General features: G+C 40.5%; 3 protein-coding genes across 3 annotated transcripts in view; all 3 read right to left on the bottom strand.

The window, feature by feature from the left end:
• The window catches only part of cimap1b (ciliary microtubule associated protein 1B), a 37,552-nt gene extending 24,796 nt beyond the window's left edge, over positions 1-12,756 (bottom strand). The window contains exons 1-3 of the mRNA XM_019260012.2: positions 12,657-12,756; positions 11,547-11,662; positions 11,248-11,451 (exon numbers count right to left, since the gene is read on the bottom strand). Of these exons, the coding sequence (XP_019115557.1) occupies positions 11,248-11,451; positions 11,547-11,658 (316 nt within the window). The 5' untranslated portion in view covers positions 11,659-11,662; positions 12,657-12,756. The remainder of the gene's footprint in view (positions 1-11,247; positions 11,452-11,546; positions 11,663-12,656) is intronic.
• Positions 12,757-13,055: 299 nt separating this feature from the next.
• Positions 13,056-20,766, bottom strand: zgc:77752 (protein tyrosine phosphatase domain-containing protein 1). Its single transcript, XM_010729800.3, has 13 exons — positions 19,605-20,766; positions 16,957-17,148; positions 16,794-16,874; positions 16,412-16,530; positions 16,042-16,179; positions 15,664-15,935; positions 15,254-15,547; positions 14,906-15,142; positions 14,694-14,810; positions 14,491-14,592; positions 14,307-14,384; positions 14,080-14,190; positions 13,056-13,968 (listed from the first exon to the last, which is right to left on the bottom strand). The coding sequence occupies exons 2-13, from the start codon at positions 17,145-17,147 to the stop codon at positions 13,846-13,848; spliced, it is 1,863 nt and encodes a 620-aa protein (XP_010728102.3). The 5' UTR covers position 17,148; positions 19,605-20,766; the 3' UTR covers positions 13,056-13,845.
• Positions 20,767-21,030: 264 nt separating this feature from the next.
• LOC104918136 (ADP-ribosylation factor 4) lies at positions 21,031-25,920 on the bottom strand. Its single transcript, XM_010729783.3, has 6 exons — positions 25,684-25,920; positions 24,876-24,956; positions 24,648-24,757; positions 23,918-23,989; positions 22,503-22,628; positions 21,031-22,397 (listed from the first exon to the last, which is right to left on the bottom strand). Exons 1-6 carry the CDS (start codon positions 25,748-25,750, stop codon positions 22,311-22,313), a joined length of 543 nt encoding a protein of 180 aa, XP_010728085.1. The 5' UTR covers positions 25,751-25,920; the 3' UTR covers positions 21,031-22,310.
• Positions 25,921-25,990: the final 70 nt, after the last annotated feature.

The following is a 25,990-nucleotide window of genomic DNA, read 5'->3' as shown; positions in this document are numbered from 1 at the left end:
CACCATTTCCTCTACCCTTCGTCCATCCACCCTCCTCTTCCTTCTAACTTTGTTTTTATCCTTCTATGTCATCCCACCTGACTCTTTTGTTATTTTTTCTCTCTCTGTATTCTACTCTGCTCAACTTCCTGTCCTTCCCTCCCCCTCTCTCTTCTCCTTCCTCCCACAACCAGGCTATGCTCGCCAAAGAAGTGGATGAGCAGGGCATGAGGGCTACCTGGCTGTCAGTGCCATCTGCAGGGTCACACCGAGACATGCCCTTCACGTTCCTCCGCTCCCTTTTCCTCCGGGGGCGTATTGAGCGAAGGAGATGTCAGAGAGAGCAGAACGTCTTGACTTAGCAGGAAACAGCAGTCCGAAACTGATTTTCAAGGGAAAAGGAAAGGGTATTTAACGGACAGGTAGGGCTAGAAGGAATTTGCGTTAGTTGAACCGGAAATAAGCGTATCACAGGCTAGCGATATTGGTTTACTGGGCTTAACCAGGAGGAAAATACAGATGAGAGTGACTGGGGGACCCAAATACAGCAGAAAGGGAGACTGCCAGAGACTTCTTCATGTCTGAAACAGGTTGCACTGAATAAGTAGAAGAGGGCGGTTGGTGAGGAAGGCACAATCCCAAGAGGAATCCCTGTGGTCTCCATAATTGTTGATTGGTTAGAGGACCAAAAACACCGAGTTGAAAGAGGTGTTGGGCAAGCTGCCAGAGATGAGAGCTGAGACGCCAGCAGCACCCACTGTATAGACTTACACTAATCCCCACAGATATCTTACACTGTACACAAGGCTGAGAGTATGTTTGATTTCAGCCACACCCTAATGGAAAAATGTTAATTGATTCTCTGTTTAGTTTTTACTTGTTATCTGCTGCTGAACTTGAATAGTGACCCTATAGGCCCAAAGGAGGTTTTTTTTTATTATAGTGGAAACATTTTGTTAGCACATCAGGGCTTTTGCGCTTAAAAGAACAATGCCTTTTATTTATATATTTAGTCATCACAAGTGCATTACGTCCCCAGCAGAGCCCGCGCTCATTCATGGCCATGCCCCACCTAGTTCTTTATGAAACTTAATGAACACACCCACCGCGTTATAAAAAAGAAAACCTGTCCACGATTCTGAAATAACACTTTTGTGTGCTATCCAAATATTAAATGAAGACACTTTCGCATTGGAAATGTTGCTGTGAGACAAGTCTGCGAATGTCACATTATGAGATTTATACCACCGAGTAGCTCCACATATGTTCATATGTTCAACACTATAGGATTTCTCATTAATCTCAAGCTTAGCTCAACATTGCTGTAGGTACAAAGTTCCTCTCCTTAGTGCTGAGCTCCGCAAATCTCTCTCCTAACTGGGAAATATGTAGTAAATCATTCAGGTACGACGGTCAAATAAACCCCAACATCTGTTTTTATAGTTCAGTTACCAAGCAGCTTTTGTGCCCAAACCCCATGTGTTGAAGTTCAAAGGCCAGTCAGAGCTGCTGAATTTCACCAAGATGCATTCAGGAGCGGGTGATCATCTCTGCCTCCCTTTCCTTAGAAGTGCAAAAGTGGTCTTTAACAGGAGAGATTCTTGGTGTAACTGTGTCTTTAAAACTGGAAATTTTAATAACTAAAAGCATTTGTCTTGACATTTGTTGTATCTGTGACATGCTGCCATTGCCAAGGGGAGACGCTTTCTTTAGTTAATGTACTTGTATAGCACATTTTATGCACAAGGACAGTCGGTAGCTTTTATTTAAGGGTGAAGGCATTTATAGAGCACAAATTGCAAATTGCCTTCCCCCAGTTTAAAGTGCAGTTTTAAGTGGTAATCATTACATAATAATAACAGCCAGGAGCGGCAACACTACATACAGTTACAAGTCTCAAATCTTTGGTTTGAACAGAAAATGGTCTCAAAGCGACAGTAGACTGTCGTGACTGATGTATGTTGCCTGGAGGGTAATCTCCTAGAGCCAAAGTCAGGGACTCATTTTTGGTCTTTCTTAAACCATGTCAGACAAGCTTAGACACAAAAGTTTGTAACAGGACCACCAGTTGACTGTAGGGTGTTTTGTGCCGACTTTGCTGTGTTCCGCCGTTCTTATATCTTTGTCAAAGTTCAGCAGCCCTTTGTTTCTGTCTGAGGAACCTTGCTTGCCTATTATTGATTATTCAAACCCTGCTGTACCATGAGTGACAGTACATGGGATAATGGCCAGTACTGATGAAAACCACAACGCCAATGACCCGAGGTCAAGTTGAAGGGACAGGCAGGGGATGTCCTGCGGAGTTAGACTTAAGTAAGTAAATCAGTAAATGAGTAGTGATGTGAGCCTGTTGCCACTGATACGGGCGAGGATGTTTTCCACATTTCTTTAATGGAAGAAGAAATGAAGAAAGAGAAAATCCAGATAACTTCATCCAAAACCAGTTAGTCAGACAGTCAGTCAGGCATGCAGCTGTTTTGCTGATGCCAGATCTTCCTGATCCACTCAGATCAAGCCCTTCCATCCAACCAGCCATTCAGGACAGTCTCTACTCTTGTCTTGTCCCAGCCCCGTCAGCTATTCAACCACTCAGCTCCTCACTCTCAGTCCAGCCCCCCCATGCGACTCCTTTCCTGCAAACGATGCAATGCCGTGCCGTGGCCTACAGCCCAGTGAGACCGTCCTTGTTTCTAATGTGTTTTGTGCGCTGAAGAGCATTAAAAGGACAACAGCTTTCCAGAGGCAGAGGACAGCTCTCGTTTTCCTACAGCTCGCAAGCAGTTTGGGGGGACGACAGCAGATGCCGTGGGGTGAGAAGTGGGTTCGGCGGCCCTTCTGCTGCTCTCATGCAGGACCATCTCTCGGGCCAAAGGCCAGAGTAGGATCAGACCTCTGCTTGCCGCTGTGGACTCAAGGGCGGTCTGTAGGGTCATGTATGGATAAGCTGCTTTACCAATAATAGGTAAATGGGCGTGGTATATAGTTGTGAGCAAGGCTTTGATATTTTTTTCTTGTGTTTTTTTGGACATTATTTAGGGACTTTGTAGACTTTCACCCCTTCTCTTTGTTTTAGGATATTCGGTCATAGCTTCTCTGACATGCTGAGGACGGGTGAGACGAATAGAAACCACTTTCTCAAGGCCGTAATGAGCAAAACTGTTGCATTCTCTGCAAGTTAAGAGGCTGCCATGGATTCAGCCACGAGGATTAACTTCTGTGTTGCTGCTTTTTTAACTGGATACTGTATTCCTAAACCGAGTTGTTGGTTGGGGTTTACTTATGTTAGTTCCCACCGTGCTGAGCATAAACGCAAAACAGCGTTTGACATTTTGCCCATTCTTCTCTCGAGTGGATGGTTTTCGGTGATACTATTGTTCATACGAGGCCCATTTCAAAGAAACTAAATCCCAACACCGTGACATTTCCAAGTAGTCCCTGGTTTTTCCCTGTTACAAAGTAGCACGGTGCGTGTGTTTTGTGAATTGATGAACTTGTTGCAGGGTGTGAAGAGTTCATAACAGGCTTAAAAAAGGACAATGATGCCTTTCCTTTTGGGTTTCCTGCGCCAAAACATGAAAGCCCGGGAAAAATAGACTCAAAGCTTTCTTCGTGTCTCTTTCTAATCGTACTCTATGGTACTCCATAGTACGTTGGCATACTTCATATGATATTAGACATTATTATCTGCAGTCATTATGACTTCTGGGGACAAGGGACGTTTTTAGTAAAAAGCAGAGAGTTTATGACAGCCTGGTTTAGGTTTTTTACTTGACAGCTGCGCAACCTCAGAAACTGCATGGCCTGAACTGATCCATCAAGATTTTATGAAACAAACTAAACTAAGTCATGCTTAGCCGATCCTTACATTTTTTTGAGAAACACACACAGGTGAAATGTGTGAAAACAAGGTTAATAGTTTCACTAAAAAAAATTCCAACCGCTCAATTCATCTAACCTACCAGGTGTGTGCCTCCGTCGTTTACCTCCCACTGAATCTAGGGTCATTCAATGACAGAGAGAATGAATGCATGATGCATGAGTCAGGATTTGGTGAGGGGTTGTGGGGGGAGGGGGGGTTTACAGTGCTGTCACGGGCAATGCTGACCGACCGTTGCACTTGGAGTAACTAGAGACCACTTTTCCCTGCCGTCTGTCTTTTCGTGCTTGCCTCGAGGCTCACACACGTAGATCACATCCACAATCACTTTAATGTGAAAGTTATTCATTTGTTTAAACTGTTGAACCAAGCTTCAGGTATGAAGCTGAAACTGGGGCGGGTGCTTATGACAACATGAATGATGCGATAAGTCGCTGTACTCTACTATAAGGTATGATCGATTTTAACATTACCACGACGTTAGCGCGGCGCACCACAAGTATGGTGCTATTGATCCAATGATTGCATGTTTGCAACGTAAAATCAATTACAGAGTTTGGGTAACTGCGCAACCATCTTCATCCTTTGATCTCTTTGATTATAATTAATTCGAAAATCATTACAGGAACAGAAAGCAAAGAGGTGTACATGCTTTAGCTTTTTACACCAGAATCCTTGATTAATTGATAAAAGACGATTAAAGTTCCTGGGTTAACATTTGACTGACTCATCGGGCTTCAGCGTTTACATCCATTTAGACATCTCCTGAATGGAACAAAGACTGCATCGTTATGTAGAGCCAAAATGTTTTTAACTAGTTTTTAAAGTGTCAAACATTCTTGTTAAACCGGAGAAGAAGAGTTGGATTGCCACCATCCATGAAGCAGGGTGTGTCACCGTCATCTCCGAGTGGTGTGGACCTGGGGACAGGTATTGAATGATGTGTTGAGGATCGGGAGTTCGTCACACCTCTTTCATCCAGCTCCACTAGCTCACAAAAACACGCAGCGACACAGTAGTAAGTTTCTTTCAACATCACCTTCCCTGTCCCCGTAGAGAGAAACTGGAGCAGTGGACAGATTTACATCGCACCTCACATGGTGTCCAGCCACTAGGATCTGGATATTAATAAGCTAGGTTTTGTTATCGAGCGTATTTCCTGGATTCCTTGAGCCACTGTGGATATGGGAGAGAGGAGGTAGTGTGAGCAGTACTCACGTCCAACATCGCCGTTCACGCACCAGGTCTGCATCGTTTTCAGGCTCGTCCTGTCCACACAGTGAGGAGTAAGCATGTGAGTCCCAGAAGTAAAAGCCAGGTATGTGTGATAAGAGGGAGAGGGATTTGGACCCGAAGATTCATACTTGCTTTGAGTGAAAAGTTGAGTGTTTCTGTGCTTGAAGTGTGTTATGTAGACCGGTTAAAAAAATAAAAACTGGACAGTACAGTTGCGGAGTGATAACATAGACAGTCCTTCCAAACTCCTGCAGTGGTTTATGCCTGTGCAGTCTGTGCATTGTGGTGGTTTCAGGGAAAAACCGTCCTTTGTGTCAAAGTTTCTCTTGTGAATTTGCGTCATTTTAATGTCGACATATTCTCATATATGTTTGCCTCATTGTGATCACTTTGAATTCTTGTGGCATTCACTGAAGTTGATGTGGTGCTGAAACAGCCCGGATCAAGAGCGCACTGCCGTGAGGCAGCGTCTGCCGGAGCTCTGATCTCTCCAGCTTAATGTGTTTTATCAGGTGATACTCAGTACTGCATTTCCTCTTCCCTGTACTGCTTACCCTATGTAAAAAGCGTTTTGGCTGTAGGTTGAGATAGTTCATTGCTGTGTTTCTTTTTATTAAGGTCTTTGTGGAACTAAAATAGATCACGTCACTTCTTATTTATAAGTTTGAGGCATTCATAACACCTCCTAGGTTTGGTCAAATTTTAATTGCGCATCAGTTTCTAAAAAAAATGCTTACCGATATTGTACATATTGTTAAATAAAACTATTGGTAAATGTATTATTACATCTTAAGGTGACAAAAAAAACTATATTTGAAGTGGATCAGTCTAGATCTGAACTAGTTAGGTCTAGTAACACCCCTCGAATTAGTCAACAATTAGGATAATTGATTAATTATTATAAAGTCATTTGTCATGATGGTTCTTTTTCTTTGTGTGGGAATCTGCTGCGGAATTTGTTATATATCTTGTAACTATCTTTTGTTTGGTCTGCTTGTCGAATAAACCATTATTTAAAGATGGAGCGTGAGTGATGGATATTTCCCCATTATTTTCTGACATTTATAGAATCTGAAAACACTTGAAAATACTTGACAGATTCCTGGTCTTGTCTGCGTAAGTAATTGGTGTTTATAATGTCCGGCATCCCTGCTGGCGTAGCAATAAAGTAAATTGGATCTGTACACTACGTAATAAGAAAGGAAATCTTTTGGAAGAAGTTCAAAATACAGCTGAAATGCTGTTCTTTCAGTGCAATGGAAGATGGATTTAATTCGTCCACATTACATCCTAGTTTGCTATGATGTCTGTGTGTTTGGACATGTAAACCATACTGGCTTAAATATGACATGACAGCAAAACATTCCGCTTAGTGTAAAGGCTTTAAAGGTAATGACAAAGGAGTTATAGTTATTATAGCACGCCCCTTCACATTCATTTGCATTGATTCACGTCTAATATACTACTTACTATTACTAGGTCACTTACTTTAATATTACTCAATGAGATTATTATATGCCCTTAAGGCCTTAAATACGTTTCTGTTTTGCCTCTGAAACGAGATTCCACTGAATAGTATCTGTTGAAAACTTGCTATCATCAAACCTCTCAGCCCCACCGCGCCTCAGGATGAACAACTGGTTTTTGAAACCCCAAACATTGGTGATCGAACAAACCTGATCTGAACTTGAGGTGCTTTGCGTATGACTCTGGTATCTCAGCTGTGGGCATGATGAGGAACATCTTGCTAACCGCATGAAAGCATGATGAGTTATTTTTGCCTGATACATCGGGCAACTACCACATATGTCAGCATGGCCACCTGGCATTCCTCTTCAAATGGAAAAATGTGGTTTTGTATGTCTCTTGAGGATTGCTTACTAGAAGAATGCCACTGAACCACACATAAAAAATGGAGAGTGAGTCAGCTGACCATTCCTGTTGTCTGTGATTCACGGGTTCCACATTTTAGTGCTTGAGGGTCCAAGGGAGTCTGCAGCTGAGTGTGTTCCCCCTTGTTCGTTAGAGAACAGTATCCCCTGTTGTTGAGTCCTTACACTGGAAAGCTGCTGCTTGCGTTTTCCTGCTTGTCTCGGGAAAAAGAATCTGAGATTATTTTTGTTTTCTTCATCTCAAACGTTCACTTGATGTTATATCTCCATGTTAGTGGGTTATTATTTCGATCTGTTTCATCAGCTGAAGGGGCGTAACCCACAGTGGAAAACCAGATCTCACGTTCTTAAGTGACATCCCCTCTAGTGGATCTTTAGTGGTACTATTCTTTCCGGGCTACATTTGCCAAGAACAATAGAGCCCCCCTTTGTGTCCCGCTCTCGCCCATCTCGCTCCTCAATACGGCCCCCTCCGTTTCCCACTCCTTTTGTCTGTTCTTTCTTTGGGCTCTCCCAGCTGATCCATCCACCGCATCGCCTCAGTCTTCCACCTTTCCTCCCGTGTTTGTATGTGTCTTTGTGTTTGTGCTCTTTGGCTTGCATGCACGCGTGTGCTTCTTTACGGTGTCTATGTCTGCACCAGAACTCCCAGCCCCACCGAGATGAGCGTGGAGCCCTGGCCAGCCCGCCAGACCAGGCAGCAGCGGCACACAGACAGGACGCCACTACGACACCCCCCTCCCACAGATCAGGAGCAGAACCCCGACAAACTCTGCCTGACTCGTTTCTGGCGTTGAGGGTAGAGACATCCGACAGGGGAGTGGCTAACAGACCTGACTGCACCAGGAGAGACTCCCGACAGTCTGAAGTACATCTTGCAAATCCTGATAGATAAGGCGTGGATAGAAAAGAGCTAGATAGAAGTCATCACGGGTTTTACTGTGGAAGGACAATTACTGTTGAAACCATCAGTGTCACAACACCAGCTGTGCCGCTGAGAGCCTCCATGAAATTGATGTTGGCATTTTCCATGGCAACATTATCAGGTTTCTCTCATGCAGCAAAGTTAGCCCTCCTCGCCATTGACCACGCTATCAAACACTCAGAGGAGTGTTTATGTTGCACGAGCCAAATGCATTCCTGAATACTGACTTGATTAGGAATGCCTCTTTCTTTATAATTACCGTCCATTATGAATCTGATTGTGTTAAATTCTACCTTTTAAAAGATCCTTTTGTGTGACGTTACAAAAAAACACTGTTTTAAATTAAGTTTTCAGTATTTGATAACCCCTCTGAAGTTCGCTGCAAGTGTGTGTATGTTGTGTGCTCATTAGTATTATTCTGAGAGGGTAAACAAAAAATATCACCATCTCTTCAGACTTAACCTGCGTTTTATAACTTAACTGTCGGTAACGTTGCTGTGTAGTTAAACTGACCCGTTTAGATCGGCGAACAGGTAAAGAGATCAGATTCATTATGGTTGATTACAGCTGCTGAACCTGACACTTTCAATTAAAATGCTGTTTTTTTAATAATGACTGGGAAGCTTTTTACCTACATTTCACAAACAACCGAAACATACCTCATAACTCATTTACATGTTTCTAGCAAAACAAATAAACTAAAGGTCTATTAAGTTTAATTATAGAATTGCTGGTTTGAACCGTACGTGGTAGTAACCACACACTGACATTATGCACAAACTAGTGATTAATTTATGAATATCTTGTTGCTATCCCAGTCCCAATCATCTAGTCAGATTTTATACGTTATCTTGCATCAAAATTCTAATGTATATTGTAACAACCATTGGCATTAGATCTGCATTCTTGTTCGCTGTGTGTTTACCCCCGTATCTGTTGTATGTGCTTGTTTCGAGGGTGAACAGGAGGAATCAGTGGTGGCGATGCCGGTTATCAAACCTCATCAATGAGGATGCGAGGATGTAGGACAATGCGGTACTGCTTGTCCACTCGACCCGGACAAAAGGCCGAGGCCCGCCAGCGTCGACTGGATTCCACACGCTGTCCCTCCGCAGAGGAACAAACCCGGCACCAGTGACGTCCGTGACGTCTTCACCTCTCCCATCACTAAGGTCAGGACTATTCACTCACATTTCCGTACGTTGTCGTGGTTATACAAGTTTCCATCAAGCAGCGCAAAGCTCATGGCGGTTTTTAAAATAAAAAATACCCATTTCCCTGGTGACTGTCAGGACTCAGTGAGGGACTTTTATTGTTCCAGTGTATTGTGCTGTCTTGTTTTCATGCGGGAGGCAGGGACCTGTGGACAAAAAAAGGGCAAATCACCTGTAAAGGCCATGCTTTGTCCTCCCCTGCTCTGTCTGATAGTGCTCTGATAGAGGGGAATAAAGGCACTGTTCCTCTGATCTTATCATCCTTTATCAGAAGAAACAATCTTGTATTCCATGACGTCTCCTCAGTGGCCAATACACAACACTACTTCTATTCCCAATGGGGAGAAAATGTTATTATAGGATTGATATTTCAAACTGAAGATGTTGTATGTGTTTTGTGGACATCTCAATCAATGCTCTCTCAGCAGACCCAGCATGTGAAGGCACCTTGCACCAGAAACCGCATGGCATCAGTTGCCAAAACACCTCTATTCAGGTTAAAGACACTGCTGTAGATACAAGTAGTGTATTACAGTAAGCCCACATTTAAAAACTAGCAAGTAATGATACAGAATTTCAAGCAAAATTTTAGTACCCTCCTTGCCTATTAAAAACAGTTTGATCCGGAGACTTTAAAATGCAAAAAAATCAGTGGGTTGCATCGTTTGCAATAAATCGCATGAGTCACAAAACAGATTAGATCTGAATAAAGTCCCCATTTCATCTTCCACAACTGTTAAAGGTTCAAAGACAAATTAAAGGACCTTAAGTGTCTTTAAAAAACCCTTTACATGAATAAGTCAGGTGCGCAAAGCAGAGGCTGTCTGTCTGGATTCAGGCCCCCGCCCTGTTATCTACGGGTACTAATTGGTTTCAGATTACTCCTCCAGATATCCTCTTCTATCTACACGCTGCGTGGGAGAAGGTCAAGTCCTCACAGTCCTGAGTTACCCTGCAAATTCAATAATCAGTCATATTTGAGGTTCGTACTGAGGAAAACAGACCAACCGTCTCCTTACAAAAAATAAACTGGGGGCCATCCACAACAGGTGAATGTTCAGTTGTTTGATGCTTTAACAGTAAAAACCATTTTGCAGCAGGTTGTATCTCTACCCATTCTTTGATACCGAAAAGGAACAGTGTCATGCTGTACAGATCAAGCAACAGTAGGTCTTACAGTGACTAATCTTTTCATGTAAACAGTTCAGGAGAAAATATTTGTTGTTTTTTTCTTTTTGTCAATACTTCTCGAGTGAACTAACCGGTTGGTATTTGTGTGTTTTTAAGGGTTTGTTTCACGCTCAGCCCATGACGCCAGAGCATCAAGCGAGGTGCTGGCTTAAGAGGAATTCTTCATTCACAGACGTTTCTACTTGCGAGCAGGCCGTCCACTTCCTCAACAGGCCAGCTCCCGAAGCGACAACAGCCAACGCAGAAGACAAGAGGATGGCACCCTGCCTGTAAGCTCCGAAAACACGCCGTCTTCTCTCCTACCCACATTTTCCAGGGCGGACTCAGTTCCCCACAAACTGTGGAAGTTTTTAAACATTGTTATTTAAAATGGGGACATTTTGTAAACGGCCCAGTTGTGTTAAGAAAAACAGGAAGGGATTTGCAAATAGGGAAAAAAAAAAAAAAGGGGAGAAAAACACCAACAGATGTTTCTTGCTTGTATTTCCCTAAATTAATTTCTTTTGGGGGGTGTGTGACGGCACATCTGAAATGTATTAATGTGAGATTTTGCAAGTCATGCACGGTTTGGGGATGAAGGCCAAGTTTACATGATGGAAAATACCCCCTCTAAACCAAGTCCTGATCTGTCCTTGAAAATTAGCCCTGCCTCTTTATCACTCTTTTAAAGTTTTACCTACCCGCAAGGGGGGGTGTCCCTCTTTGCTTTCTTTCCCTCCCCTCTCCGTCTCCGTTTTGGCCCCCCCCCTCTTAGCTTTTGGCTGGGTCAGGTTGCCTTTTCTTGCCCACTGTTAACTTACAGCCCCTCATCTATCCCCTGTCTTTCCGCCTGTGTCCTTGGCCCGTTAGCGTTAGTGGGTAGATGAATCAGCAGTGTTTAATTTTCATGGGCTTTTACAAAATCAGTTTTAATGTGCAAGGTTTTTTTCTGACCTGGTCCTGGGGCCTGGAACAATCCTGGCTGTTTTGGACGGCTGTGGAGTGAAAATGCAGGAGTGCCATCTCGTCCCTCTCTGGTGATGTTGGAGGGAATGAGGTATCTTGGTCCAGGGGAGCAATCAGATCTGCCAGTATCATGACGCGTCCCAAAGCTGAACATTGGTGCTTTGTATTTAGTGGGGTCATGCTTAGAAATACCTTTATGGATGAATCAAGGACAGACAATATTAGTTATAATAATTATAATGGTGTTGGTGTTGGAAAAAAGGGCTTAATGGCGATTTTGGACATACCTGTGAGTCCAGGCAGTGCATACTTGGGCCCTGGGCTACCATAGAGAGCAGCTATTGGCCCTCTTGGCTTATGGGGCCTCCAGTTTCCAACCCAAGCTTCAGTCTTTGCCATTACCCTGAGAGAGAGTACGAGGATGGATTGTGACCAAAAGCCAATTGACAATATGAATTTTTAATTATAAAGACAAAGAACAATAACAGCAGCAGTTCTGGTGTCCTTTATACTCACCAGCGCTAATGGGGGAATTGGTTATGACATAAAATAAAATGAATTTCAGGTACTTAAATAAACAGTCTTTGAATGACAATGACTAAAACATGAAAAACACCAGGCTGCTGGGTTCTTAGGGTGCACACAGTTTGATGTTGAAGGACAACAATATTGCCAGCTAATCATCAGTATTAGTTTTTGAATAATAATAATAATAATAAAAGCCTGTGTAGTGAAGCATTACTAAGTTTTTGTCACCAGTGTGCTTTATAATCATACGGTACTGAAATAATTTGTCAAAATGTGAAAAAAACCTCAGCATACTCTTGTTAAACTGACACTGAGTTCAAAAGATAAGGATTAAAAATATTATGTTTTGTCTAATTAAATCAAACATTGTTTTACATTTAATTTTGACTTAATGTTTGATTTTGATTTTTGAATGACACAAGCAACAAAGCATGTCAAAAACATTACATTTAGTAACACATATCTACTTCTCTCTGTTACTGTGGTTGATTATTTACTACACTTGTTATGAAAGAGAGCAGTTGACATGTTAATGAGTTAAATAAAGCAGCAGGTTAGTGCATTTCTGTTACTTACACAGTGGTGGTTACACATCAGTGACTGTATACTACAGTCGTCACTATCACTTTACATAGGTGATCTAATAAAATAGCTACATTTTGGCAAGCTATATGCTACAATAGAGGCCTGTATATTTGCCATTTGTGGTTAAAGTGTTACTAATGTAACACAAAGCCAAAGAACCTCATAACTCAGAGTAGCCTGAAACCACAAGATGTCTACCAAGCGCAGACAAACTTGTAAAATCAGTGGCTGCTTTCAGTTTAGCTTTGCTATTGTCTTAAAAATAGATATAAAATTGATTTTACCCAATTAAAAAATCCTTCTCCTGCTGCGAGTTTGCCCCCAATCTCAGGCTTTATCCCCAGAAGTCAGCATGTACGCTCAACCCAAACAGAGATTGTTTACTGGTTGTCAACTTCACTATGACAACGTTGCCATGGAGACAACTCTTTGACAGGCATGCTTAATATGTGTTGTGTATGTGTGTGTGTGTGTGTGTGTGTGTGTGCAGGAATTTCCAAAATGTGAATACTTAAAATGAGTATGTGGATTATGTAAATGATTTATTTTGTATAAAAGGCTGAAGGATCATACTGTTTCGAGCTAATCTGCTTAACACTAAAGTACAGTTGCTTACATACTACTGAACATAGACATGAAACTAAATGTAGAAGCATACAATAAACATCACTGTCATTATTCAGTTCTAATTTATGGGTTTTATTTCAAGTTTAACCACTGATCCAGTACAATATGCAGGACTGTCTATTGAATTGTGCTTTCAAGGATACATCCATGTTCAAATATGAGGTGGTGAGGGATGTTCTTTGTACTAGCTGTTCATGAAGAGCAATAAATGCCTGAAAATGTAAAAATCTTCACTCAAAACTTACTATATTCTAAATGTTCATGCATTTATTACCCTCTGTAAGCAAAAACCACAAAAACATTTAGAGACAACATTTAGAGAGAACAGTTTGAACCAGAGCAACTCAGCTTAGGCTGAGACAGGAATAAGAAGATCATAGTTCTTGTTAAATGATTGGCAATTTATTTGATATAACAAAAAATATATAGAGAGACTGTTGATGTTGAATCCATGTCCAATAGGTACTTGTGATATTTTGTAAAGTGAAAGATATAATTGGGTGGTCACAATAAGATGTGAAGGTGGACTTGCCCAAGGCCAAATCTCACCAAGGGCTCCAAAAAGACTTGTCATAGTAGGAAAAGCACTGAAGCACACATGGCTCTGGTTCTGTTTAAATGTTCCAGGAAGCCATCATAGTATGACAGGACCCTGAAACCAAAGCAGTTAAATGAAATTTAGCCTTTATTTAGTCTATTATTCGCTTTTCCTACTGTGACATGTTAATATCTTCTGCAAAAAGGGCCATTACACTTCTTGATTTAACCTCAATCAGGTGAATTACCACCAAACTTTAAAAATCAAACTGCTCTGTCACTTTTCTTCTCTGATATGGACTCTGCTCTTCAAAGTGTAGCATTGGTGCTGCAGGCCCTCCTGAGGTATCTGTAGTTGTGGAGGGTTTCTCTCAAACTCGCCCTCATGACTTTCATTAAAGTTGCAAGGCTTCCCATTTCCTCTTGGGGGCGCTGTTGGTTTTAATAAAACAGATGGCAGTTATTGAACTGAAGCATATACCCTCATAATATTTGCACACACACACACGCTTTTAACATACTGCAGTACCACATTTGTCTTACCCTTGTAAGTGACCGCATCAGTCGTTGCAGCACTGCATCCTCTCTGTGTGGACACAGGCTGGTCACCGTGCTCACACAGCTCAGTAGACAATAGATGGTGTGTCTCTGTGGCTGTAATGATGTAATATTAAAAATAACTTTTTATGTCTTTGACAAAGGTTTAAAGTGGATGTTTCTTAAGTAGACTTAGGGTCAAATATGACTAATAATATGTCTGTTTCTTTCACCTTCTTGAGCACATTGAGAGGTTTCCTGTTGTTTGCCCAACTGAACCTGTCTAGATCCTCTGGACTCAGAACGGGGTCCTGGAGGAAGTTGGAGGAAACAAAGATGTTTACCACAGTATGAAACTGAAATTCAAAACATACTGGCATTAATACTGGCATTGTCCTCATGTTTAAAGCCACTGACCCTTAACTTGTCCAGCCAGGTCCATAACAAACAGCTGAGAACATGGGGATCTGACTCGGTGACCAGCAGAGCCCAGCCACAGTCACTACTGTTTAGTTCCTCCTGTTAAAAAGGTGAGCAAGATTAATTAACTCAGTACCTTCAGAGCTCAAAATCAAAGTGATGTGTTCTGTTGTTAAACCATACGTTTTTTGTTTTTTTACCTGCAGCAGAGCCGATCTTTGCAGAATGGTCTCTTCTGGAGGACCTTGGTCTGACATTGCCTTAGCTACAGCACGGGCGACTGAGGTTGGGCCTGGATTATTTGGATTTCTGCACAACTTTATATGACAGAGATCAGAGTGTTTTAAAGTGTTCACATCAAGGCTTTCTTTATCATTAGCTGTGAAGAAAGCTGACACTCAATCACAGTTACCTCAGTGTTGGAGCTGTATTTGGAAAGTGCCTTTTTACTTGTGCACTTAGACCTTTTAGCACAGTTGTTGCTTGTTCCCGTGTTAGATATTGATTCCTTTTCGGTTGTGTGGTAGTCTGGTGAAAGTGTGGCAAGGATTGGGCTAACTGGTCTCAGATTGGGTCGTATCAGATCCTGCACACACCAGTGTCTCTCATTTCCAAGTGCTGAGGTGCAGTATGGACTCAACTCCAGATCCTTCAAGACAGAATACAACGAAGTGAGACTAGCCTCTGTTATCAGTTTTATTCTACATACAGAAACTTTATGTAATTATATAAGATTAATTTGAAATTGGGCCTCCTTTACTATGATCTTGCTGAGGTCAGAGTCGCTATAGCTGCGTTTGTCCAGCAGCACGTCTCTCTTCCTTTCCAAGAATCCCAGTGGCTCGTCCCAGGAGGATACTGACCCAGAGTCCCCCCACGAGCTCTTGTAACTATCCCTCATTAAGGGCAAGTACTGTTTAGCCACCAGGGTCTCCCTCACAGTCCTGCTCAGGGTCTTCAGTGCTGACCTCTTATCCAGCTCAGCGATGACCTCTGGTGGAGCAGGGAGACCCAGAGCTAAGCAGGAGAGACGCACACACAGGAGGTATACCACCTGATGAGAAGGTCAAAAGGAGGTCAGAAAGGAGGTGGAGAAGGTCAAGTTTTCTACATAATGGACAGGTATGTTTATGACACAGGATTAATATAGTATAATGATATAGGCCTGACCTTAGGTGTATGTCTGAGGGTGCGTGCCTCCTGGCCATGCAGTAGTAGTGCCTGCCGGTTTAGGTAGTGCTGCAACGTGAAAGGAGTTCCATGCCGCAGGCTGAGGTCTGGGTATTGGACCAGCTGTGTACCAAGCAGTCGAGCAAAGTCAAACACCTGGCTGATCTGTGATCGGGTTTGGATAGAACGAGGCCGTTTAATCCGCACGTAGTGGACAGCCTCACTGGGGCTGATGCGCAACGTGTAGATCAAGTAACAGGCAATCAGCACCCCTGTTGAGCAGAGTACAAACACACTGAATATACATGGAAGCATTACATGTGTACACCCTTAAACACATACATGAACAGTAGATACAGCATATATGTTTATTCGTACCTGTCCTGCCCAGGCCTGCATGGCAGTGTATAGCCACTCTTCCTTCCCTCACTGCAAAGGCCAAAACCTTCACCCCATCAATTATACGACCGAGAGAGGACACACCAAAATCTGGCATCCCAAAGTTGTAAAAGTAAACTGCAAATATAGAAATATGTGCACATATTTTAGGAACATAATGGACATTCATAAGAATTTAAACGTGTATGTAAGCTATTTTATAATGTAGAAACAGTATTGTGAAATTATAGAAACTGTATTTACATTTTACACTTTGTTAGTGGTGCAGATTTCTGGCCAGTCTTAGTTGTTTTGAACTGAAATAGTGTCATCATGGATACGGTAAATAATATATAATATAATATCTCACTGTCATTCTCCATAAAGATCTGTGGAGAGTATGTGAAACCACTTTCAGGGTCTAGGGCCGGTCCACAATGAGCATGCTCTCCTGGAAGCTGCATGTTGATGACCGATTTGACGTTCAACCTGGGAAAAAATCATAAAGTAAGACAAGAGTTGACACTAGGCCTGTTTCTTGTTACTTGTAATATGTCCACAATTTGTCCACAATTATTCTTACTTACTTATCTTGTTCTCATTTCACCCAATAAAAGCAACATGTCTTAACTAGATATGATTGCCCACTTTGTATTTAACTAATTGTCTAATTTTGCACAAGCAATGTATCATGCATATCTACATACTGCACAGACACAAACATTACAGGAATAATAACGATCAGTCATTACCTTCGAAATTGTTCTATGATGTTGTATTTCTCAATTAGATGATTAGATGGTCGTGCCATGGCAATAATGTCATCGGTTACCCTGCAATATGAAGAAGTTCAGACATACCATTTGATAGAACACAAAACATAGCAACATCTACAGTATAGCTGCGTGGTCTCACCAGGAGGAGAAAAGGCCTCGAATGACCTGTTGATTTAATTTCCAGCACTCTGGTCCTTCATAGCGACAGTCTATTCCTCCACAGGCGAGCAGGCAGAGGAGCTTAGGTGGGATCGCCTTCACTAGGTTCTCCCTGGCCTGGGTGTAGGAAGGCCTTGGTACCGGTAAGTGTGAGGTCAATGTCGGCATCATCCTGCACCCAAGGAAACCCCCAAGATCAGCCTGAGCTTCCACAATGCAGATAAAAAGGACTATGCCCTAACTTGGCCATCTTGCAGCCTCATGTCATGTTCTTGTCAACATATTTGATATTTAAACTGTCAATTCTCATAATTTACAGTGGGAGAAATAAGTATTCAACATTTTAACATTTATTTAAACATACTTCTAATGTAGTGTTTTATATTAAATGTATATCAAACATTGGTATTCACAAAACTACACATGTAAAAATATTTACAGGACACAGGGAAAACCTTTGCTAACTGAAATTTATCTAACACTTGGTGGAGAAGCTTTTGTTTCAGAATGCTTCCTGTACAAAGAAACTAATATCTCAGTCTTTCAGCTCAGTCTTTAAGTCTTGAAGATTTAGGCGAGCTGATGCTGAATCTGGATCTTTATTTCCCTCCACAAATGTTCTATTTGGTGATTGACTGAGCCAGTCCACCATCTTTATTTTTTCCCCCTCTGGAACCAACTGACAGTCTCCTTTGCAGCATGTTTTGCATAATCATCATCCTGCCTGAACTTCCACCCATGTCTCATCCTCATTATACTGGTGCATGAAATTTCCCATTCAAAGTATTTCCCGGTCATGGCGCCATTCTTCTTCCCCTCAATAATTTGGATTCTACCAGTACCACGAGAAGAGAAACAGCCCAATATTATGCTACTGTAGGTATGGTAGTTTTAGGGTCATATGCCACATGCTATTTTTCCTCCAAACATGTTGCGTCATATTGTTGCCGTTCTTGTCTGACCATGCTTCAAACAAGCTTCAACATGAATTTATCTTTGAGTTGATCATGCAGAGAGTGTGGCAGTGGAGTGCATTGCCTATTGGTTTTTCTGTGACGACTATACCTGCTGCTTCCAGGTCTTTTCTGGAGCTCTTTTTAAGAGAGTCTTGGCTCATGGGTTACTCTTGTTACTAACTTTCTGACTGTCTGCTTTGAAATGTGTGTGGTTGGTTGATATAATGGAGTGATGTTCCCTTCACTTGTGGATAATGGACCCAACAGTGCTAATAAGAGAGAGTTGAGTTGAGAAATCTATTGGCAACCAGTGCCATTGCTATGGAGCTAAACAATGTTGTTGCAAAGGTCTTGGGAAAGCTCTTCGCCACTCCCCATCATGAGATGTTTTTTGTTTTTTTTTGCGTCACAGCTTGGTAACAAATGATTTGTTTACATGCACTCACATACTGGAACATACTGGAACTAGTTGGTTTTGCGCTTTTCCTTACTGTGTTCAATACTTTTTTTCCACATGTCATTGCGCTTTATTGCACTTAACTTTCTTTATGGAGTTTTTCTCCATTGGTTTGGCTCATTTCTTGAAACAGAAATGCCATTCTCAAAACATGTACAACATGTACAAACCTCCAAACCACTTGGCAATTGTTCACAACAGAATTGTATTTCTCATTGATTTCATCACATTGCAAATGTCTTAGTACATCTTTGAAAATGATTAAGTACAGTTAGCCTACATTTAGCACAATTTCCAATAAAATAGATCCTGTTGATCCAAACTGATTGATTGATTCTCAGTCTAAGGGCTCTCTAAAACTCTCTTTATAAAACATGTCAGCATCATTTCATTCTATAAGTTATCACATGCAAAATAGTCTGTTCAATTCAACATAATCATATCAACATAATACCATGAATACCATATACTGTATTTATTTACAGCACTGTAAGCTACATATAATTTTCCTTGTTTTTGTTTGTGTTTATATAACAGTATATTATGCTTTATACATTTTCTTTTTACTCTGATATGGAGGTTACTTTATGTGTGTGAATAAAAATGACTACCTTTCCTTGGCAGTGTGAGTGCAATGTGTGATGTCAAACCTTAGAGGCTACTCTTACCCTAAAATCCTATTTTTTCAGTTTTATACACAATTATATTCTGTTAGCTAGACAAAAAAAATAGTAACAAAAAAGTAATAATAACCACTGTGAATGAAGGACTGGGCTAAGACTGAGAGGTGGACATGAGGGATATGGTCCTCTGCCATAGTGACAAAACATTGCTCACACAATGCCAAAGGGACGATGCATTTTGGAGGTACTGACTATTTATATGAAAAAGAAATCTAGTTTTGACACGAGTGAAATGTTTTGGGAGAGATATGCGCTTTTGCAAGTGAGCTATGGTGTTGTGCTGAACTGTACGACTGTTTTACCAAATGATCTTAGAGTTTTGAGAATGAAATTTGTTTCGAAAAATGAGCCAGACCAATGGAGAAACTGTAATAACATGTGTTCTAAATTTCATGAGCTGTATTGAAAAAATGTTTATATTTTTTACCATTGTATTCCAATAGTCCAATATCCAAGTATCCAAAATACATTGAATAGATTCTATATACAATTCTAATAAACTATGATACAATCAATGAAATTTAAGACTTACTTAGTTGATTATGTTGAACGGTGAAGCTGTTAATCCCATTGAATGTATTTCCAGAGTTTACGAGAAAGGGAAAGCAGCAGAACACACATGTGCTCCTCTATGCTGATCAACCCTGCTGCTTACAGATACACACACATACATACATACACACACACACACACAACTGTGTGCTGACCCAGCTTCGCTAAGCCTGATTAGCTGTCATAAATACATTAGAACAGACATTCACACATTATAGCAAGCCAATTATATAGTGCTTATAACTTCACCTATAAACACTGCGTATGGAAGTCCTAATTAACTGGCACCAGCTAAAGCTTCATGTGATTTTACTGAAATTGTGACACTGAGAAAATATGAATTATTGATCTCAGTACTGGTAACAAGCATTAATGGGGTCTGTGTTTACTCTGAAAGGACAATAAGATGTTCATTTATCTTGGTGGTATATCCAAACACTACAGCACAACTCTCTCACCACTTACCAACTATCTGATTTAAATAGATTTAAATGTATTGTGTAATGACAACGCTAAGTTGTTGTTGAAAACAATTTAAAAATCATAAAATCTATGGAATTTATTTCACCATGTCTTCGTCTTAAGTAGTATGACATCACAGGATTTGTGCCGTTGTCACCCCATATCTGCTGGAGTAGCTCTGGACACATCACCCCCTGCAGTACAGCAAGGGGAACAGCATGATGTTGATAGAGATGAAATAAGCCTTCTCCCCTTATAAAATGTTCCATTATCAAGGATATATATAACTCACTTAACTCTTCTGGAAATTATATTCGCTAACCTGGTTCCTAACATTTAACACGCATTTGTTTTCACCATGTCTTAATGTTTATGTTTTAACGTATACCTAAATGGCAAAATATTTAATCAGTAATTAAAAATCATCTTTTATGATGCTCTGTTTACTGTCTACTTTCACCTCAACTTTCATGCAAACTGCTACAAATCATTTAAACAACCATTTACTGAACTTAACATGTGGCACAAACACACAGAACCATATAGTGCAGGTCATGTAGGCCTCACTCAAATGTAGCTCCGATGTATTTTATATGTATTGTTTTCAACAGTCCACAGTTTTTATCTCTAAGAGAGCTGTATGACCACTTTTTTTTTTACTAGATGTTTTAGGAAGTGTTTTGATATTTTTTCTCATCTGGAGCAGTTCCTGATATAAGATGCCCGTTTTTTTTGTGAGCTATTATGAAACAAAATTTGAAAAATAAGAAAGCATTATCTGATTTGATCTTCTGTGAATACAGTGGTCAAAAAACATTTTAATATCATTCTTTGGGTAAATGGGTCAACACACATCCAGGTAAGATGACAACTGCCAAATCCTCAACAATGAATATACAATGCTTCTTGCTTTTAAAAAAAACACTGCCTTTATTCAGAGCTTCTTTTTTTTTTTTTTTTTGGTAAAATATTTTTAGCAAATCATTTTGGCAGAGTTGCAGCTCCAGCAACTGCAAGCATAGGTTGGAATGTATACACAAATAAAGTAATGTGCTGGTATGATTTTGTGTTTCAAGGGGTAGAATAATTAGTGATACAACACATTATTTGCCTTCAGACAGTACAATAAACTCAACACTAAGCCAATGCCAAAAACAAAACAAACAAACAAACAAAACACAACAAAACCATGCTACTGAACAGTGCTGTACTGACACTGGTCATGTGTCAACACAGAAAAGTGTACTTCCTTCCTGTTCTTGAATGGCGAAAAAATATTTTCTGACTGGATAGAAGAACTGAAATTTGTATTAAATCCTTTTTCTATGGTGGTTTTTAAAAAAAAAAAAAGGGAAGGAAGAGGAATGAGGACAAATGCTGTCAAACAGGCTGAAATCCTGATTGATAGTGAAGTCAAATTGCAAAGAAAAGAATCAACACACACACTGGTGCAGTTCTTCTGCACCACAGCATACATTGTAACACAAAAGGAAGTGTCTTATTGCATTATTTTGTTTTTAAAAAGAGTCACTAAAGCATCTTAGGAGGGACAGCCTAAGAATGAGACAAGGAAAGGATCACTCAGATTTGTATAAAAGAGGGACTAGAAGGCACATTGTTCCTTTTTTTTGGATCAGTTTACTGAGAGGCCACGTGGTTCCACACTTCGATCAAAAACTACCTACGAAATCACCATGAAATGACCATGTCATTCTACGGGCCACAGGCCTTCACAGAAACAAGTTGGCATGAGATTGAAGACATCGCAGTGAAGAGCAAAGGGTTAGGTCTGTAAGGGAGTCAAATATCCACAAGGGGTTATGGAGATGAACAGCTTGTCGCAGCCTACAAGTTGTCCTTTACCAAAGCTCTAGGGTTATATTATCATATCCCCCAATTTTCATGAACTTTCCCCAACAGGCCATTTGCTCTTCATGCAAGTGAATGTGCATTAACAGTCCGTTGCCATGTAAGAGTCTGGTAACAAAAGGACGAAAAAAAAGAGACTATGTAAAAAGAGATAATATGCAAATAGAATTGGTAATAAAGGAAAACATATGAGAAATTAAAATTTTCCAAAGTTGGTTATATTGTCCACCAGCCTTGTCCTGTTTGTGAACATTGGTGCTGGGAGACCAAATGTTGATGGATCGAATGTCTGTGCTTTCTCTCCTGTCCTGCGGTGTTTCTCTCTCTCTCTCTTTTCCGTCCAGCTGATCCTTCATTACTTCTTGTACAACTCTCGGGATAGCCAGTCAAGTCCCTCATACAGCCCAGTGCCGTGGGTGGCACAGGTTGACTGGATGTGCCACTGCGGGTTCAGAGATGATGTGGTGAAAATTAGATATGAACGCATGCTAACAGGTTTGACTCTTACTGTAGCCGTAGAAAGCATGTTTCTACTCGGATTACTTACAGTTTTGTTGCGGAGGGAGTGTAGGCCGAGTTTGTCTGTGAGTTCGCTGACTGTTAAAGCGTTGGGGAGGTCCTGTTTGTTAGCAAACACAAGCAGAGCTGCATCTTTCAACTCGTCCTCTGACAACTAGAGGGGCAGAAAACAGATTTAGATCAGCTTAAAGATTTTATGTTAAACAGTGAAAAACAGTTTTTGTGAAACATCAACTGTCTAGAAACGCAGTCAGAATATGTGCTCCAAAAAAACTCTTCCCTGTCATATATGGTATGGTCCATACTCCTGAGATTATTTTTAACCAGTTATACAAGCTTGTTTACATACTGCTCAATTTGCACAGCCAGTCTGACATTTTACCTCACTCACTGCATTCCACTGTCTTTGGCATTTGTATTTATATTTTAAGTTTACTGTTTTTGCTACTTTTTTTGCACATGGCATATATTTATATTTTTCTCCTTAATACTTTCTTTTCAATATTTTTAATACTTTCAATATTACTTGTATTAAGTTTTGTTTTTTATTTAGTGTTTAACTTACTCTGTTGTCAGGTAAACCGAGAGTCACGAAATTTCAATTCCTCAGTATGTCTGTGTATGTATTGCAGAAATTGACAATAAACTAACTTCAAAATCGCTGATGGTTTAAGAAGCGGTGCAGCAAGTCATGATTAAAGTGTTTGTTCACATTTTACTAACAAAACTTCGACTCTAGTGCTCATTCACCACTGGCCTACAGCATTAGTTAAAATTTAAAAAGGGCATGGCAAAGTCAAAATAAATACAGACAATGTGAATTAATTATCCTGTGTAAAAAAACCTGGGTGGCATTTCATTGAGTGTATACCAGCCCTCACCTAAAACTATTTTGATGACTCATCAGGAAGTTGACAACACCCATTCAACAGGTTACTGTGCATCAGCCACGCCGACGTAGCACAAGGGAATTGTAACGCGAGGAATAATTTAATGGGTTAACCATGCAATACACACATAAAGAGATCCTGTTCTTTTAGGATGTACAGACACATTTATATTCCCCCGAAGCATGAACAAATAGACACAGGTTTTAGTTTGAGCTCAGTGGTGTGAAGGATCATTGTCCAGTGTAGGGCTGATATTATGATCCGCGATGCAAATAATACAGACAGCAAGTCCAGCGGGCACAATATGAAGTACGTCAGCAAAGATAAGGGTTCAGCTTAAACTGAAGACATAATGCGGCTCCGCTGTTGTAAGTGACGTGGAAATGTCATTCCACATTTGAGGAGTCAGGAAAGAGGAACAATAATATCATTTGTTCTGACTGAACATCATACTGAAACAACTCCAAGTCAGTTTCAGCTACTCCGCATGTCAATACAATAACGTCAAATTATGAATTATTATTCTTGCAGTACTGTCCCTTCTGATACTCACCATCTTCTGGAGCTCATCTGCAGACTCTGCCACTCGTTCTCTGTCATTACTGTCCACTACAAAGATGAGGCCCTGGATGAAAACAAACAAAAAGACAGAACTGAAGTGGTTAGAGTTTCTCTTTGAACCGATTTCATTTTAGCACTGCAATGGGTTGCTGAATAATTCATGAGAGAAAATGAAACAGCAACTAGGTTTCAATTTGTCATTTTTTAAATGAAAAAATATATCTGGTTCTAGCCTCTCCAATCTGAATATTTGCTGCTTTCATTAGTTGTCGGAGATTGTAAACTGCATATCTTTAGGTTTGGGCATTTGAAGAGGTCAGCTTGGATTTTGGGAAACTATGTGACACTGAACTTTTATTTTTGACAAAAAAACAATTATTGTGAAAATATAGAAAATATATTAAAATTCAACTTTTTTTTTTTCTGTTTAATTTAAGTTCATGTACAGAATATTACTGAATATCATCCAAGATCCAACAACTAGTAAATTTGTTGGGAAAGAAAAAAACATTTGGAGATGCAATGTTACCAGTTTATCATAAAGGATTGATTTGTGTATGTAAAAAAAAATGCATTTTTCATTCAGATCAATAAAACTATTTATAAAATGAAGGAGTGTAAAGTAGAAATTTGAGCATTATGATTACATTCAGCACCAGTTCTATCCATCTCTTCACTTTGTGCTGCTTTTATTCTAATAAATATGTGCTTCACATTCATACCTGTGTGTTCTGGAAGTAATGTCTCCAGAGGGGTCTGATCTTGTCCTGGCCACCCACATCCCATACAGTGAAACTGATATTTTTATATTCTACCGTCTCCACGTTGAAACCTATACAGGGGAAAGAGGGAACAGATCATAAACACCGCACCAAGTCCAATGGATCAGGGTACTCAGCGGACAATCAATAGCAACATAACTTAAAATCAACTGCTTGTTTGTGTCTTACCAATGGTTGGGATGGTGGTTACAACTTCACCGAGCTTCAATTTGTACAAGATAGTGGTTTTTCCGGCAGCGTCCAGCCCAACTAGAGGGAAAATTAAAATCAACATATGTTAGAAGAGGACAGATAAGTCAGAGCTTTAATAACAGCCTGTTGTAAACTTCTTTTTCTACAGATCTAATCAGACCGCAGATAAGAAACAGAGCACATGCAACTTGTAAAGGCGAATCATGTTCACTGAGCCATTTTATGAATTAGGCTGAGGGGGGATGATGGTGAACAGATCAATCCCAAATTAAAGTACATGACTATGCGGAAACAGGGCGGAACATTAACGCAACATGAGCAGGCATATGGAGGACAGCAGAAAACAGTAAAGGCCACTGTGATCCGTCGTGTTAACTAATAATAAAAGTTAATTATGAATAAAGGGTTAACTTCTCTAGATTAATGTAAGCTCTCGTTAGGATGGAATTCAGGTTATTTGGTTAAGGAACACGTGACAACACACAGCTAAATAAAGCTGCTATAACGTAAAAACATGACTTTAAATCACTTTATATTATTATTATACTGTGTATTTAAGCTGTTTTTCGTCGGCATAACTTTATTGCCCAACTTGTAACACACACCAGAACGTCATAAGCTAACGCTTGGTAAGTAAACTACTTTAACAAATAAGAACTAAATAAATTCATCTTTTTTTTAGCGTGTTTAATTCCGCTTTTGTCTTTATTTTATACTTTTTAAAAAGCTGTTTGTGAACTCATCGTTAGCCGAGTTAGCTTCAGCTCGAGCTAAAGTTACTCACCCATCAAAATCCTCATTTGTTTTTTACCGAACAGCTGGTTAAACACCGACGAGATGGCGAGCCCCATGTCTGAGCGTGGAGGTTTGAGTCTGTGGGAAGAAGTACGTGTGTTTTTTTTAAATCCACGACTTTAAAAGAAAGAAAGAAAAGTAGCAGTGAGTTGAACACGGATCCGTCTGACCGACTTCAGGACTTCAGGACTACAGCCGAGTGCCACGTCCGGGCCAACGTGGAATCCACGACGTCATCAGTTTGAACCAGCTTTATTGACACAATGACGACAAACATGTTTTCAATACGTCTTAAT

This window comes from Larimichthys crocea, chromosome XXI (genome assembly GCF_000972845.2).
Source record: "Larimichthys crocea isolate SSNF chromosome XXI, L_crocea_2.0, whole genome shotgun sequence".
Classification (NCBI taxonomy): Eukaryota; Metazoa; Chordata; class Actinopteri; family Sciaenidae; genus Larimichthys; species Larimichthys crocea.
This window is presented reverse-complemented; position numbering and strand designations above follow the sequence as displayed.